This window comes from Helobdella robusta (assembly GCF_000326865.2).
Source record: "Helobdella robusta unplaced genomic scaffold HELROscaffold_57, whole genome shotgun sequence".
In the NCBI taxonomy this organism is placed as follows: domain Eukaryota; kingdom Metazoa; phylum Annelida; class Clitellata; order Rhynchobdellida; family Glossiphoniidae; genus Helobdella; species Helobdella robusta.
The window spans coordinates 1,008,009-1,026,547 of NW_008705311.1; the positions used below are offsets into that span (position 1 = coordinate 1,008,009).

The 18,539-nt window shown below is 34.0% G+C and overlaps 2 protein-coding genes across 2 annotated transcripts; one reads left to right on the forward strand and one right to left on the reverse strand.

Moving 5' to 3' along the window:
* Positions 1 to 5,434: 5,434 nt before the first annotated feature.
* Positions 5,435 to 10,244, forward strand: HELRODRAFT_157739 (hypothetical protein; the record flags this gene model as incomplete). The annotated part of the gene is made up of 13 exons (XM_009028700.1): positions 5,435 to 5,624; positions 5,923 to 6,024; positions 6,234 to 6,397; positions 6,645 to 6,711; positions 6,923 to 7,043; positions 7,200 to 7,303; positions 7,484 to 7,650; positions 8,618 to 8,763; positions 8,885 to 8,945; positions 9,047 to 9,166; positions 9,402 to 9,464; positions 9,640 to 9,723; positions 9,945 to 10,244. 13 exons carry the CDS (start codon positions 5,435 to 5,437, stop codon positions 10,242 to 10,244), a joined length of 1,689 nt encoding a protein of 562 aa, XP_009026948.1.
* Positions 10,245 to 10,309: 65 nt separating this feature from the next.
* Positions 10,310 to 18,050, reverse strand: HELRODRAFT_102882 (hypothetical protein). Its single transcript, XM_009028701.1, has 20 exons — positions 17,605 to 18,050; positions 17,289 to 17,380; positions 17,088 to 17,191; positions 16,710 to 16,782; positions 15,121 to 15,195; positions 14,842 to 14,954; positions 14,405 to 14,520; positions 14,109 to 14,301; positions 13,830 to 13,892; positions 13,603 to 13,673; positions 13,382 to 13,514; positions 13,213 to 13,269; positions 13,008 to 13,088; positions 12,772 to 12,880; positions 12,485 to 12,523; positions 12,242 to 12,402; positions 11,781 to 11,826; positions 10,838 to 11,624; positions 10,784 to 10,816; positions 10,310 to 10,760 (listed from the first exon to the last, which is right to left on the reverse strand). The coding sequence occupies exons 1-18, from the start codon at positions 17,919 to 17,921 to the stop codon at positions 11,431 to 11,433; spliced, it is 2,037 nt and encodes a 678-aa protein (XP_009026949.1). The 5' UTR covers positions 17,922 to 18,050; the 3' UTR covers positions 10,310 to 10,760; positions 10,784 to 10,816; positions 10,838 to 11,430.
* Positions 18,051 to 18,539: the final 489 nt, after the last annotated feature.

Below are 18,539 nucleotides of genomic sequence, written 5' to 3' on the forward strand. Positions count from 1 at the left end.
CTAGAAACCAGTCAACAATTAATAAATAAATAAATAGACATTACTAAAAAGATTGTTCAAAAAGGTAAAATTTAAGGCGACGACGATAATAAAATGTAGTTTGTTTTGTTGGTGTGGTGCTAAGAAGCAAAAACAAACCAACACATCACACAAAACAAAAAAGAAGTTGCAAGAATGTAGTCAGTCACCTACCTACAATTACGTACAATTACTCTCAGGACCCTAGCTTATTTATAATCATTAACTCAACTCACCAACAATTTTGTATTTCTACGTTTTAGGAATTTTACATGTTTCAAGTATTTTATTTAACATATTTTAGCGTTTTTACTTTATTTTACAATCCCTAGCTTATCTATCGGCTGTTAACACTGCTCATATTACACATTATATTTTTGGTTTTATGTTACAAAAGTAGGAAAAATGAAGAAGAATGGACAAATTACGACAATATAACAGCAAGTGCATGCATGCATGTATGTATGTGTGTGTTTGTGTTTGTGTGTGTGTACGTATGTATGTATGTATGTTTTTAACTTACATGTGTATGTGTATAATAATTTAAGACGTAAGTCTTTAAGTTTTATAATAATTTAAGGCGTAAGTCTTAAATAATTAAAGAACTAAGTCATGTGCAATTGTTTTATTTATTATTTAAACAAAAAAAGACAAAGAAAACAATTTTTTAGCCCTTCTAACAATTTGTTCGCATTATCAGTGATAATTTTAACAGTATATTTATCATTATTATTAAAAATATTATTTAATTAATGATAAAGAAAATAGAAATTAGATGAAAAATTTACATCACAAGATTGTTCCTAGAATAACATTATTGCCCTTAACTACCTATGAAATTAAATTACTCTCAACCTTAGTAATATTAAGTTAAAATGTGTTATGAAAATAAAATTACGCTCAGAAACTAATACATGTGTTTATGTATGTATTTGTGTGAGTGTGTAATACGCTGATGCGTGTAATGTAGGTGCAAGAAAAAATAGAAGCGATAAACTTACGTCTTAAATTATTATAGAACTTTCTAAACAGAAGAATTAAAAAAAGTGAACGGCATTTAGTGAGAAGCCCCCTCGCCACGTCAAGGCAGCCGTTCATGAGGGGGTTAATAATAAGTGCACGCGTCTCAAATTAGTTATATATAAATAATCCTATCTACCTATTCAGGTGCCTTAGCTAATAACGTATAAGCCTCAACTTACCTATTCATTACAATTAAGCCCTAGCTTACCTAAAATTATAAAACTCAAGAGCCCAATTCATTCGCCTATCGGCCCCACCCCACCACCTACATAATGCCTTGGACTCCAACTTAGTAAAAAAAATGTAAAACTTAAACCCTAAATCTATTAATGAGTATGTGTGTACAACGTAGCCTTAACTTACCTATTCATTACATTACGGCCTTAGCTTACCTAAAATTACAAAGCTCAAGAGCCCAATTCATTCGCCAATCGGCCCCACCCCACCACCTACATAATGCCTTGGGCTCCAACCTAATAATAATAATTTAAACTTAATAATTAACCTACCTATCGATACACTTACAACATTTAATTTACATTACAAGATTGTTCCTAGAATTACATTATTGCCCTTAACTACCTATGAAATTAAATTGCTCTCAACCTTAGTAATAATAAGTTAAAATGTGTAATGAAAATAAAATTACGCTCAGAAACTAATACATGTGTTTATGTCTGTACTTGCGTGTGTGTACGCTGATGCGTGTAATGTAGGTGCAAGAAAAAATAGAAGCGATAAACTTACGCGCCTACCTATTCAACGACATTAGTGTTGGATGCTTCCTATCTATCCTACCTACAATTAAAATTACCCCTATCTAACTTACCTATATAGTTATCTAATATAATGCGTGTGTTTGAGTAGGTGTGCTGAATGACGCATCTTAAATAAATAAAAATGGTAAAAAAGAAAGAAAGACTAAATCGTAGAGAGTAAGTCCTGTAGGAATAAAAATATATATTACAATCAATAAATAAAAATCCCACTAAAACCAGGAACCACCGCGTACCTGTTGAATGTATGGTGTGAAACAAAACAAAAACACAAAACGAAAAACACACCACAAAGTAAAGTAAAAGAATAGAAGTCCCTAACCTACCTATGTAATTAAATTACCTTATGCCCTAGCCTACCTATATAATAAATTAATTTTTAATCTCACCTACCTATGTTTTACTAACTTAACTAAGACTCATGAAGAAAGAGAAAAAGGAGTAAAACTGAACATAAAATATTACCACACAAACAAACATGATGTATGTAATGCATGTATGAGCAACCGCTAAAGAACCCACCTAAAATAAAAAAAATACCACATACAAACACACAAACCACAGACAAACATACAACTCTATAACTCTATATAGCCGCGCAAACTCTATATAACTCTATATAGCCGCGCAAACTCTATATAGCCGCGCAAACTCTATATAACTCTATATAGCCGCGCAAACTCTATATAACTCTATATAGCCGCGCAAACTCTATATAACTCTATATAACTCTATATAGCCGCGCAAACTCTATATAACTCTATATAGCCGCGCAAACTCTATATTACTCTATATAACTCTATATAGCCGCGCAAACTCTATATTACTCTATATAACTCTATATAGCCGCGCAAACTCTATATAACTCTATATAGCCGCGCAAACTCTATATAACTCTATATAGCCGCGCAAACTCTATATAACTCTATATAGCCGCGCAAACTCTATATAACTCTATATAGCCGCGCAAACTCTTTATAACTCTATATAGCCGCGCAAACTCTTTATAACTCTATATAGCCGCGCAAACTCTATATAACTCTATATAACTCTATATAACTCTATATAGCCGCGCAAACTCTATATAACTCTATATAACTCTATATAGCCGCGTAAACTCTATATAACTCTATATAGCCGCGCAAACTCTATATAACTCTATATAACTCTATATAGCCGCGCAAACTCTATATAACTCTATATAACTCTATATAGCCGCGCAAACTCTATATAACTCTATATAGCCGCGCAAACTCTATATAACTCTATATAGCCGCGCAAACTCTATATAACTCTATATAACTCTATATAATTCTATATAACCATGCATACTACCACATTCAATCAACAAAAATCCCACTAAAACCAGGAACCACCCCGTACCTGTTATATGTATGGTGTGAAACAAAACCAAAAAAACGAAAAACAAAAAACTCACCACCAAGTAGAGTAAAAGAATAGAAGTCCCTAACCTACCTATATAACTAAATTACCTTATGCCCTAGCCTACCTATATAATAAATTAATTTTTAATCTCACCTACCTATGTTTCATTAACTTAACTCAAAACTCATGAAGGAAGAAAAAAAAGAGTAAAACAGAACATAAAATACTACCACACAAACAAACATTATGTATGTATGTGTGTTTGAGCAACCGCTAAAGAGCCCACCTAAAATATAAAAAAATACCACACACAAACCACAGGCAACATATATAACTCTATATAATAAAAAAAATAAAAATAAAAAAATTATAAAAATAAAATAAATGAGATCAAACAGACTGCTTCAAGCGAAGCAGAATGCTTGATCTGATTTTCATGTTGTCTCAGCACCTATTTATACTCGTTTCAACCATACATTTTCATCATTCACATCAGTATAATATAAATTCATTATAAAAGCAATAATAATCAATGCTATACATGTACACACGCAGTTTAAATTTTTTGGGGAGAATTCAAAATAGTTTGAGACCACACCTTGCTTAACATCCAATTCCAAGCCGAGCCAAACCAAGCTGAGCCAATATTCGTAAATTTCTAAGCGCTTTTATGTTAAAATTTTGCTCGCTTCATATATATTAATATATAGTATACAAATTCATTATAAAAGCAAAATGCAATCAGTGCTATATATGTACGCACGCTGTTAAAATTTTACTGGGAAAATTCAAAATAGTTTGCTTATCATCCGATTCCAAGCCGAGCCAAGCCAAGCTGAGCCAATATGCGTAGATTTATAAGCGCTTTTATATTAAAATTTTGCTCGCTTTATATACGAATATCCCAATATAACAAATTCTCCATCCTATTTTAAATATTTTCTTTGATGCTTTTTAATTAGACAGTTCGCAAAAATCATTATCGATATCGCGATGAAATCAAATTGAAAATTATTTTAAACTGTTGATAAAAGTAACTAGTATATATTAAAAAGTTTAAATTTTTCTTTGAGACTACACCATAACATCATTGTACAATTTGAATGTGTAAATACAATATTGAACTAAATACAATATTACAAATGTAATATATCTATCTATCTATTTCTTTATTTAGTTCTGCCTGAGTATGATATTTGGTTAAGTTTATTTGATAAGAATTGAGTGAGTACAACCTTTATACCGGCTGATTATCTACCATGCAGTAAAATAACTACTGTTAACATGATATCATTTCCTCCAAAGATTTCTCTACGAATTACCCATCCTATTTAATAAATTTTATTTGATGTTTTTTAATTGGTCAGGTCACAATCATCATCATCGATATCGCAATGAAATCAAATTGAAAATTTTTTTAATTTTCGAAAAAGTATCTTCATTCATTTTATGATACAATACATTTTATGATATTCAATAAGATACTGTTTGATACATAACGGCCTTCGCTCACTTTCAACGGTCGAACAAGGAGCTTACTTCCGAAGGGGAGTGTAAGGGTGATTTTTTATCGTTCGAGTCAAAAGTTACGATCATATATTTACTAATTATGGAATCAATCAATCAATCATTTAGCTTGTAAAGCGCTTTTTTGGCGATGTTCAACAGCGCTCCTCAATGAATTTTACAAACAGATGGGTCTTGAGATCCGCTCTGAACTTCGTAAGTGATGGGAAGTAGAGAGAGTAGGTAGAGAGTAAGCAGATTTAGCAAAAGAGTGTTTAACACGAGTTAAGAGGAAGCGAAAACATGAAAATTGCTTTTATTTAAAATGTTAAAATTTTAATTTTTTTTAATTATTATTCAATGTAGTAATTAATTACTTTTATTTAGTATAAATTTAAAAAAAAATCGACATTATCGAAAATAATTAAAAGTTTAAAAATTGAAATTCTTTGCATATCCCTGCTTCAACCCTTAAGAAAGTGTTGTATCAATATACAGATAGGCCTCCCCTTGCTCTAACATATATATATATAATATATATGCATGTATATTAAACTAAGTTGAAGACGTCTAATGAGCTTGATTGGTAGTCAGTAGACGTTCGGCGTGAATGTATTTTCTTTATCGTCATTTAAATTAAAACTATTTTTGTGATTATTTTCTAATTTATTTAAAAAATTTGTTTGCTTAACAGTTATTACTGAATTAAAATTAAGTTAAGGAAGATGGAAGACGTTTTAATTGACGATATTGAAGATTTGATGAGCAATGATCATGATGAAGTTGTTAATGAAAGAATAGAGAGAAAATTCATTTTTCCAAAACCAGAAAGAAGGAAAAAAATTCAAAGCAAAAACAAATTGACAAGTGCAATAGATGATTATCAACCTCCCATAGGAGACAGTATCATTTCAGGTTCATATTATATTTCCAAGACTTTATCAGTTATCTGCTTTCAGCTACTAATATAAATTATAAATATATTATTTTTTATTTATTCTCATTTTGTCCTACTGACCTGGCTGTGTGGTGTGAATCAATGTTTGATGTGAATCAAATTTCATTGAAACCAATTATTAATAACGTCAACATAGAAGATAAAATAACACAAATTAATCAATCAATCTTCATTTTGCGTCCAAAGACCTGTTAGGACGTATAATAATATGTTAGGTTGCAAATGAAACTGATTCAAATAATTGATATCATGCAGGCAGCCAGAAGATATACCTGAAGACATGGGGTTGTAGTCACAACAATTCAGATAGTGAATATATGGCTGGTCAGTTGTCTGCCCATGGTTATTTAATCACTGGTCTGTGTTACGTTCTGTTTAATTTCAATGCATTATGGTTATTGATTTGATGATGCTGTTGAATAATGATTCTTTCTTGTTATAAAGTGTTGTTTTTGGAAATGCGTTCTGCCATTATTCATATTTTTTTTTCTTTATAAGTTGTATAAGATACAATTTTAAGCAACTATATACAATTTTGTACCTCATTCTAATTCCTAATTTTTTAGACGACAAATTGTTAGCCGACATGTGGCTGCTAAACAGTTGCACAGTAAAGAATCCATCAGAAGATCATTTTAGAAATGAAATTGAACAAGCTCGCAAGTTAAATAAGCACATTGTGCTGGCTGGCTGTGTACCTCAGGGTCAACCCAAATCTGCTTACATTCAGGTTGAATGAGTTATAATTAATGTTGTCACTGTCCATCTGTTTGTTTTCTTAGTAATTAATGAATGTTGTGACCTTTGCATGTATGGAGGTGACTGTACCTATATCTGCATAAAGTTATATGCCTGTATTAAAATTAGATAGGTGAATCATCCTACCTCGGGAAACCGGGTCTCTGGACGCAAAACGAAGATTGATTGATTAGGTGACACATTATTACATTAAAGATGTTTTTATGATGTTTTTCCAGGGTTTGAGTATCATTGGCGTTCAACAGATTGAGCGAATTGTTGAAGTTGTTGAGGAAACATTTAAAGGTGTTTTAAATCTGATCTTACTGTATCTTACTATATTGATGCATCAATATATTAAGCATTCTTATGTCATGCCTCCGATAACATGTATCACTCATTTACATGAACCTTTGTATAATGTACATTGTACATTCCAAATATATTCATATATCATGCATCTGTGCACCATACAACAAAAGTTTATGCCTGTCCATTTAATACACACAATGCCAAGGCCACACAGTTCAACTGATGCAGAAGAAAAAAATTGATGGCCGAAAAGGTGGTGGAGCTTCACTATCTTTGCCTAAAATAAGAAAAAACCCACTTGTGGAAATCATTGCCATAAACACTGGGTCATTGCATATCTAATAATTCAAATCAATAATACCTTTAAATTGTTTGGATTTTGTGTGTTTATTTAATGTAAGCTTTTAAAATATATATATTACACAAATTACTAACTCCAATTTATCATTTAAGTAGTTGACAGTTTTTATTAAATGTGACAGATGTCTTAACCAATGTACATACTGCAAGACAAAGCATGCTAGAGGAGAGTTAGGTAGCTACTCTATTGATGATATTATAGAGAGGGCTGTCCAGTCATTCAAAGGTTGTTGGGGTGATGATGCATGTCGCCGGTCATTCGTGGAGTTTGATAATAATTAATTCAGAATGAATCGATCATTTATTTATTGTTTACTTCATTTTTAATAATTATGCTTTCATAGTTATTTATTAATTTGTTTTTTCTCTTTAACTTTTTATAACTTGAATAATTTTGATTCTACAGAGGGTGTCGTAGAGTTGTGGTTGACATCAGAAGACCTGGGAGCTTACGGTAGGGACATTGGGGTGAGTCTGCCTCAGTTGTTGTGGAGGTTGTTGGAAGTTGTTCCTGAGCCCTGCATGGTCAGATTGGGAATGACCAACCCACCATACATTTCCGAACATGTTGAGGTGCATAGATGGATGGATGAATTGGATGAATGAATGTGTTTATAAATGGATGGATTATAGGTTAGAAGAATTAAACTGATTAGGTGGAAGAATATTTAGATAAAGAAACGAATTGCCATTATTGAAACTAAGCTAAATTCATAAATTTAATAATAGCAATGATTTATAAAGCGTCGTGGTTAGCGATCGAGACACCTTTGGCATCGACATTAATGAATTAACTAATAAATTAAGTTAATTGCGTTTCCAAAAAGCATCTTTTAAGTAAAATGACTTTTTAAAAACGACTTGAAATGTTGAAGAGTGGTGCAGTTTATGACGTTTGGTTAGAAGCAGGTTCCAGATGTGTGGAATAGTATATCAAAAAGCTTCTTTGCAATGTTTGTTGTTTTTGTTGTAGAAAAAATGGAGATGTGGAAGATCAAAAAGTTTTTTGTTGCTTGCTGTGGTAGGCTGTTGAGATAAACTGGCGAACGTGTTAAATGGAGTTTGAAGAAGATGATAGCAATTCCGTAAGGATGCAAAAAAGTAGGGGAAGCCAGTGGAGTTTAAGTAAGGTTGACGATACGTGATGGCTCATTGGTGTGTCGCGGTTCGTTATTCTGTGAAGGCATGTTTCCTACTTCTTAGGTATGCCAAACGTTATTGAATTGCAATAATCCATCCAATTTTAAAAATACCACGCATTGCGCTAAATTTTCGGCTAGCTCAGTTGATAAGAACTGTCTGATGTATCGTATTTGGCGTATGTTGTCATTACAAATTTTTGCTATTGAGGTGATATAATTAGAGAAAGAAGGTTTTTTTTTTATCTAAGGTTACACCAAGAGTTTTAAGTTTGTTTGATGGTAGTTGAATTGAAACCAAGTTACCTAGTGTTCTAGCTAAATGGTGGAGGCCTAATAAAATGAATTCAATTTAAAATAATTTAGTATAATAGCAGCTTAAAAGTAATCTACATGTGCAGGATATTTGCGCCATCTTGTGCCATCCCAGAGTTTATTCATTTCTGCACATTCCTGTTCAGTCTGGATCCGATGCTGTCCTAACCAGCATGCGGAGGGAATATTCAGTGGAAGATTTCGTGAAACTCGTTCAGTACATTAAAATGAAGTTTGTTGATTTCTTTTGGTGCTTTATTGTTAATCCATAATGAACGCATCGTAAAGTTAGATGATCCTCTGTTCTTCATTATTGAAACAACATCGTAATCGTTACAACCACATTTTTACAGAGTTCCTGATGTAACCATAGCAACTGATGTCATCTGTGGCTTCCCGGCTGAAACTGAAGAAGTCTGTATCTTATGACGAAGATGATGATGGTGGTGATAATGAATATGGTTGTTATGTTGCTGCTGCTGATGTTGATGAGAATATGATGTTGGCAACTACAGGACCTGAAAGAAACTTTGAAGCTGATAGAAGCCTTCAAGTTTCCAAGCCTCTTCATCAATCAATTTTTTCCTCGGCCCGGAACGTTGGCTGCCAAAATGGAGAAGATCCCAACAACGGAGGTGATCCATTTAACAAGCACATGAAATGATCAACAAACATTTAATTTATCACATCTTAAGTCCTGATGCTTTTGTCTTTAATTATTGTTGAGTCTTCGGTGACATTTTATTTTGCGTCATCATGTTTTTGTTGTCAAGTTTTCTTCACCATTTTTAAATGACCACTGATAACTTCACTCATCATCATCATGTTTGTTATTGTAGTATTGTAATTAAACGTTGAACGTACGACCAGGTGAAAAGGAGGACGAAGATTGTATCGGACTTGTTCAATTCCTACACCACGTACGATCACAAGGTGCTCATCTGGATGATGGTGATGATTGTGATGTTGATGATGATAAAATTAGGAATTTATTTAATCAATATTCTATCTACTCGTTAAACACTTTTCGAAAAGATGGCGTGATTTTCAGTCATTTGGTTCATTTCTTAATTCGGTCCATCATCATCTTTTTCTACCTCTGCAAAAGATAGGTGAGGTGCAGGATGTGTTGGTAACTGAACATTCGACTGATGGGCGATATTATGTAGGCCATAACAAATCTTATGATCAGGTAGTTTCTTGTCTGTCGGTGGCATGGTGATTAGTCATACCCAACTGTTGCCAATTATGTCGTCAAATTGATTAATTAAATTATAATAGGCCACTGGAGTGTATTATTTTCAATGTAGTTGTTTATTCTTGGATAAAGCCGTATGTGGTAGAACGATAAATTAAAATGAATAACAACAGCATGACTGACACTGATATGTTAATAATGTCTTACGCTCCAAGGTGCTGGTTGGCAAGGATGGCGATTGGATGGGCCGTATGATGAAGGTACGCATAACGAGCACAGGCAAGCACTTCCTCATGTCTCAGGTTCTCCGCCCGTCTAGCACCACCACTATCACAACAAAATTAATGACAGCGGTGACATCATCAATGATAACTATCAAGAAAAAAATGAAAGACATTAGGTTTCCGCCTCTAAGCAGATTTCTTAAAGTCTCTTTACTGTCACTGCTGACGATTGCTCTGTTCAAAAGTGAATTTTATTACAGAACATGGCAGTGTTTGAAAAGTTGGGTATGAGACTCAACACGTTTGCATATGTTGTTTATTTGTCACCTTTTGTTTAAGTCAAACGTTTGATTAAATGATGTAAAATACTGGTTTATTGAATTTTAAATTTCGCAGCTACAAAATTATCATAATGTGAATGAAAAGATGATTAAAAATAGAGACAGTTGGCCAGGCCTAAATAGTTATTTGGTTCGCTTTTAACGTCTGCATCACATTCATTATATAACTCGCATTCGATAGAACATTAATTATTAACGACTACTTTCTGTAAACTGCATACCTACGCAACATTACATGCAACAATACAACATGCGACTCGCGAGGAATGTTTGGAAATTTGCTTCTTTCTTCGTATGTGTTTGCTTTGCGCGTAAACAAGATGGTGGTAAAGAGTTGTTTTCCAAAATACATTTCGACTAGTGCAAGTCGTGTTTACAATAAACTGCCTACCGTGATGGGGAGTGGGTGCTTCATGTTCATTCAAAAATCGACGTACGCTGTAAAAGATTCGTCACACTAATAAGGATCGGTTAAAAACGGCAGACAATGTTGCTATTATTATGCCTTGTAGGACAAAACCGAAATATCACAACGAAAATAATAATAATAAATGGTAATATAGTAGAGACGACGTTGATGGAATGAGATGATCAAATTTACGTTAGTAGCATAAAAAATAAATATATGACATTAAATAACAACAACAATGATAATAGCAGTAATAATAAGAATGACAGTCCATAAAAAAAACTGATGTGAATGAGACGAGCGTACCAGTTTTTAAAAATTGTGAATGTTTACCGTTAGTGGGTCAGAAGAAATAATATTGAGTCTACCGCTGCTATCACTGCTATGTCGCTATAACTACCAACAAGAAATGAGAATAAATGGCAATTAAAACATTACCAGAAAACATTACTTTTGCTTCTAGAATCCAGCACAATCGTATTGCAAAATTCTTTTTAGTTACAATAAATTAGGTGTTTTAAATTATAAATTAACATTTCACCACCAAGATTACTGCCACCACCGTCATTAAAAGTCTCAAGAACGAAACTTTCAGACATGAACCAAATTGTTCAATCAATGGACTGACCAACCATCCAATCACAATCATTATCCGTACAGCAATTGTCCAATCACAATCAATTATACGGCACCGTCCAATCATGTGTTGGAAAAACTAAACCATCGATCATTCAACTCTCAGCCTAAAAAGTTCTTCGATAACCGACTCGTCGGCCAGCGTTGAAGTGTCTCCAATGTTTCGGTCCCCGACGGCAACCATCCTCAAAATCCTTCGCATAATTTTTCCCGACCTCGTCTTCGGCAGACTTGGTGCCTCTTGAATGTAATCGGGTTGTGCAAATGGAGCCATCTTTACTCGAACTGAAATGGTTGTTTAGATTGTTAAGTTGATGGCGCCGATGTGATTGTTGTTGGGGTTGTTGTTTGAATCATGTGCCGGTACCGATGATGCAGATGGCGTTGCAAACATGAGTAGGATGACAGCGGTTAACATGAATAAAAATGGTGAAAGTTTACCTAGATTTTTAATTGAAGCAACTAATTCCTTGTCAAATTTTTCTCCCTGTAAAAAGATTATGGTAGGCATGTATAATTAAATGTTACACCATTACTTCAGCAATGCCACTATTATCATCTTATTATTATTATTACAGAAAACATAATACAGCGCCACTTAAAAAATGTTTCTCAAAGGCACAATCACAGAGTTCACACACAAATTTAAAATAGAGGAATGACTGGAAGAATGAAATAATAAAAATAATTAAATCGAAAACAAGTATGTTTCCAAATTATTTTTGAATCAACATTCAAACTCGGCCATTCATTCATTTATAAAATAGAATAATTTAGTTAAGAAATTCATTATAACTGCAACTTTTCCTTGCAGTCAATTCTCAAATTATAATATTGCAAATGGCTTCTCAGTAGATTGTATACAGTGCTATATAAACTATTATTACTACAGCTGTACTAACGTTCTTGAGGGTGACGAAGCAGTAGAGGCACTCGCCCTTGACCTTATGAGGTTTCGCGACGACGGCAGACTCGATGATGGAGGGGTGGTGGGCGAGTACGGATTCGACCTCTGCAGTGCTGATCAGGTGACCACTGACGTTCAACATGTCGTCTATACGACCTAGCGTACATTTCATTTGCATGCATGCGTGTATACCATAACATCACTGCTTTGATCCAATTAATAAGGCCGAAGAACTTACCTGTTATCCACAGATATCCATCCTTGTCTCTCCTGGCTCCTAACGATGATGAAGATGATGATAGCAGTGACGGAGATGAAGATGAAAGCGATGATGAACACGATAACGACGAAGATGATAAATGTGCCAGGATAAGTACAATGAATCTTTTATGAAAACATTCCATTGTTGATTATTTATTGAAAACATCATAAGCCATTATCAAATATTACAGTATTAGGTTTCTAATCATTAGTATCATAGCATGCTTATTATCATTGACATCTCATTATCATATCAGCACCAACCATCACCACATGCATAATATCCAGGAAACTTTTTGAAATACGAAGAAACAAATTGGGAATAATTTTCGTAGATCGCTCTCATCATTCCTGGCCAGGGTCTCTTGAATGCCTGTGTATGTGTTGTTGTTTGTGTTGTTGTGTGTGTGTGTTGTTGTTTGTGTTGTTGTTTTTGTGTGTTGTTTGTGTGTGTTGCTGAGTTTATCACGAGGCTAATGATAAAACTGAGAGAAACGAACCAGATGGCCTTCTCCTTGACCTTCAATCACGTGACCATCCTCACTCAACAGCACAGGCTCCACGCCAAAAAATGGAAACGTCTGTAATTGAATCATTCTTATTCCACTTTCATTTTTAACGTTAATTTAAATTCAATTAGATTTAACTTTTACATTTTATTGTTGGATGATAACTAGTGAATACTGGATTAATTTGTTAACTAACAGCCGATCCGGGTTTGGTCGGTGTGGCTCCAGGCAGCGGAGTGATCAAGTGACCTCCCTAATATAAGATATATCAATGCGAACATTGTGACACAGAAATTTCACGACAAACTGTAAAACATACACTCAACTTTTATAACAATCACACAAGCAACACGAGGCTAACTAACAGTTTCAGTCTGCCAGAAAGTATCAACAATGGCGCACCTGCCTGCCCCGACCACGTTGTGGTACCACAACCATGCCTCACTGTTGATTGGCTCACCAACACTGCCCAGGATCTCGAGAGATGAACGGTCGCAACTGCGTGTGTATTTGTTTCTAAGCGTGGGTGTGTTTGCGCGTGTGAGTTTGCGCGCGCGCGTGTGTGTGCGCGTGTGTAAGGACGTACCGTGTGACAAAATCGTCGCCGAATTTCATTAGAGCTCTGATGGCCGTAGGTGCTGTGTAGAATTTGTTCACCTGTTGGCGGTGGAGGTGCGGCGGTTGGTTGGAAAATATTTATATGCTAAAAAACACTTGTCAATTTTGCTGAAAAGAATGAAGACGTTGTTAGTGTTGTGAATGATAATAACTATGATGGCAATGTTTTTAATGAATAGTGAATGCCGGACAGACCTTGTACTTCTCGACTATCTGCCAGTATCTGCTACTGTCAGGAAAAAATGGAACACCTTCAAACTGGGAGCAACATTTGATCATCATTTCATCACCATTCTCATCTCGTCATCGTCGTCATCATCATCATCATGTAATTATTTTTGATAACCATTTTCGCCGCCATTTACATTTCATCATAGTCACCATAATCATTTCAACGTCATACCATCCTTCCATTCCATCATCATCTACAATCTGAACGATGAAAACGTCAAACAAGAGGGAAAGATATCTCACTATGACACTAGTTGCTCCATTGGCCATGGGTCCGTAGCAGACGTACGAATGTCCAGTGATCCAGCCGATGTCCGCAGTGCAGAAGTAAACATCGTCCTCTTTGTAATCGAAGACGTATTTGAATGTGGTCGCCACGTACACCATGTAACCCGCCTGGCTGTGCATTATCCCTTTTGGTCGACCAGTTGAACCGCTGCAATTCGTCAAATGATTGGTTGCAATTTGTTGAATGATTGGTTACGATTGGTCAATTGTTATTTTGGTAAAAGCTTGTGATCGATTTCTTAAACTTTGACCTCGTGTAGAGGATGAATAATGGATCTTCAGCATCCATCCACTGAACATCACAAATATCACTGGCCCGACTCATCTCATCGTCGTACCACACGTCTCGCCCGGCCTGCCATGAAAACTGAAGAAATATTTTGAGAGCTGGTCAGTTTTACAAGAAACGGCAATGTTATATTAAAATATCAATTACGAACAACAACAAAATATCAATTATGAACAACAACAAAATATCAATTATGAACGAGAAGCAAACAACACCAGTGGTAATCTGCTTGTCTCAGGTTAATAAAAAAGTAGTTGTCGGCGGCGAGATGATGCAGTGGGTTAGAGCAGCCGGTCTCGATGTTGTAGTGGCTGGGGTCGATCGTCACATGCAATCATATAGCAACTTTTATAATATATTGAATATTGAAAATTAAAAATTTTAACAATATGAAAATACTTGTATCTTGTTGGTTGGCCGACATCCAATCTTATCCATGTCAGCATTCTCTCCCGCATTGTGATTGGCTGTCACATGTCTCACGACAATGCAATGCTCGACTTTGAAGCCACTTGATCGATGAGAAATTTTTTTTATTTTGAAAAATTGCAGTCAAATAAATCAAACAGGGCAAGAAATGAAATAAAGAAATGAAATGCACATTAACAAATAAGGTGGACTATAAAATGATGAGGCGGGAAGTTGAATTTGAAATGAAGGAAGGAAGTAACAGGTACTTGCTCGCACAGCTGTCAATCGCTCCGTCGGCAACTTCCTTGATGTTCAACAACTTGTCACCTCTCCACGTTCCATCTGTCACGTGACCATTATCATTATCATCACCGCCACAAAATATCATTATCGCTGATGTTACAATTATCATCATCATCATTGTAACATTATAACCACGAAATTAAGCAAGCACACACACACACACACACACACACACACACACACACAGACTTTCAACTACTTAAACAAACGTCTACTAACAGTTAATTATTTTTGAATTTAATAATTTAGCCGTAATGTAAATTCATTCGAATTTAAAATATCAACTAGCATTACCGAAGAGAAACAAGAACTAACTAAGAAATAAATGAAGCAAACTGTGGGAGCAAGCCAAAAACATAAGTGATGCTAACATTAATTAAATTTTTTGAAAAAAATAATGATGGTGGCGATACCGATGGTGATGTAAAAGATGATAAAGGAAGTGGTGATGGTAATAATGATGATGATGGCGGTATTATAAAGTTTAGTCAGAGTAACCTGCAGTAACTAAAAGTGCTGATTCTGTTTGCAGCAGCCTGTCCTTCAATGAGTTCACAGAGAAACCTCCAAACTAACAAACGAACATACACACATACATACAAACGAACGATCAAACAAACATACACACATACATACTCACACACATACAAAGCAACAAATTTACATACAAACATATATGCATACATACAAACATACATGCATACATATAAACAAACAAACGTACCTAAATTTATACATATTATACAAACAAACGAATGCACACAGGAGCCTACGTATGCAGTATAAAAAGAAAGCAATGAACATAGAAAATATTTGATCTGCACATACAGACTAACAACTGACACAAACAAGCCAGCAAGCCCACCAAACTTTGGCCCACTATGGCTGAACTTATAACATGGATGGAAGAAAAATTTATGAATAAAGGAAGGATGAAAAGTAAATGAATGAATGAATAAATGAATTATGAATAAAGGAGGGATGAAAAGTAAATGAATGAATGAATAAATGAATGAATAAATAGATAAATAAATAAACAAAACATAAAACTAGCAACTGGCTGAATAAACACTTGAGTGTTTACTAGTACAGGCACTAAGAGACCCTTAACTAAGTGAACAATTTTATTATGAAATAAATGATAGGAAAAATGAAGAATTTAAAAATGAATAAAGTAAGCCACCTTCTTCTTTGCTTGCTATATACATTATGCTTTTTCTAATAAACTCTAAATACGACAAGTAAATATTTAAAATCAAAGTAAATCTTTCTATCATTAGATTAGCATGATCCAAAGTATTGTAATGGTATCATAAACATATCTCTTGGCCAATAGAACTTAATTAAGTTTGATAGAACGCATAAAAAAATAATAAACCCGCCATATAAGCAGGAGCAATGAACTGACTGTGAATAATAACAATAACAAAGTGGACGGAATAAACTAGCAAGACTGATTTGAGAGAATAAAAAAAAAAGCTACAACATCCATTCTTAAATATAAAGTAAATAAAAGATGTATGCTGGCTAGTTACGCGGACCAGATGGTTAACCTGCAGTTATGATGACAGCCGCACGAGCTGCCTGGATTCGATTACCAAGTGATTCCTTCGAGTAGCCACCAAACTAATCAAACCACCAAGTTATAATTATTTTTATTACTATCTAATAATAATAATAACAATAACAATCAACAAAAAAAGGTGTTAATTTCTCAGTTGTTCTACATATTTCACATCCACATCATATTATACAATGCCACATTTATAATAATAAAAAACGACAACAGAAAATATCAATCACAAACAACAAATCATCAAAGGTAAATGCTATATAAATAAAATGTAAACAAATCAAAAACATCATATTGATGAACCAAAAATAAAAGAAAAAAATATTATCATAGAAGATAAAGAAAGAGAGAGACGTACAACAATGGAGTGTATGATTCCAAGTCGAGCACAGGCCAGCATGGCCACCAACAACTCTACTATCATTGGCATGTATATGGCCACTCTGTCACCTCTCGTTAGGCCTTTCATTTAAATTATTTTTTGAAATTAGTTATGTAATACAACCCATGCCTTATAATTATAAGAGTAGTCAAAATCTGACTCTACTAGCAGGCAAACCTTTAGACTTGAGAACATTAGCAAACTTGCAGACCTCTTTCAACAGTTCAGCATATGTTATTTTTGATGAATCTTTTGGGTCATTACCTTCCCTAAAAAAATTTGAAATTAATTTAAAATGCATACTAAAAACTCAAATAAATTGAAAATAAAAAATACATACTAAAATTTCAAATAAATTGAAAATAAAAAAAATGTCAAAAAATAAATTCCCAAACAAATTATAATATAATTAATTATTTAATTAATAATATAAGAAGTATTATTCAAAAAGCTAAGCTATAAAAATAAAAAAAGACAAAAAATAAAGTCAGACCAATAAAAAGCTACTTTATCGCCTATTTTTCTTTCGTAAACATTCCTGTCCAGCACGTTGTAGCAGACGTTGGTTATGCCGTCAGACATCCATTTTATGGTGATTGGTGAACGACTCGAGTTGAAATTGTAAGTAGAGAAATTCTCAAGAGAGGGAAGCTTCTTCCAATAGAATGTTTGAGCTATCTTGTGCCAGAAGTCTGTTGGGTTCTCGATGGAGTCTTTATACATGGCTTCGTAATCTCGCATGCTCTTGCAATGAGCATTTGTCTGGATGTGGTGGGGAGGCTGATAAATATCAATTTCTTCCGAGGACATTATTCCACAATCTGTCAAGTTTGAAAGGTTTAAAAAATTATTTTAATTTTTTAGTAGAGCACTAAAAATAATTTTCCGGATCAGACGGCAGAGAAAGGGTTGGTTAGTACTACATCAAGTACTTGAAACATAAATTATGTAAACATTGTTGACTAAGTGAGAAAAGTTAATCGAGGTTTATACATAAAATATAATTTTACACTCATGTTATTTAAATTACCGAATCATCTTTACACACATCATAAAGAAAAACTTGGTTTTAAAAACTGTAAGAAACTGCTTACTTGTCAATAATCTCCGCAGAATTAATAAAGTATAATTATTATTGTTAGAAATAAAAGAACTGGTAAAATGCCTTCTCATTATGCTAGTGTAATCCTTTATATTTATTTAAATAACGATTTTTATCTCGAGACTTGTCTTCAAATTGAACCTTAAACTCTTTGAAGGCGCAGCTTACAAATGAGCAGAACAAAACCATTAAATAACTTTCTTTCACAAGCTCTGCTTGCACTCTATACAGCGCATATGTTCACTATCTACATCTTTTATTTTATTATGTACTGTTTACGTTTCAACGCTTAGTTAAGATTCACTCTTTTGGAATACCCCATTATG

Coding starts and splice junctions, on each gene's coding strand:
- HELRODRAFT_102882 (XM_009028701.1), bottom strand. CDS start 17,921: ATGTCCTCGGAAGAAATTGATATTTATCAGCCTCCCCACCACATCCAG. Junction 16,783..17,087: donor GAATCATACACTCCATTGTT/GTACGTCTCTCT, acceptor TGGTTTGATTAG/TTTGGTGGCTACTCGAAGGA. Junction 12,881..13,007: donor GTCAAGGAGAAGGCCATCTG/GTTCGTTTCTCT, acceptor ACACATACACAG/GCATTCAAGAGACCCTGGCC.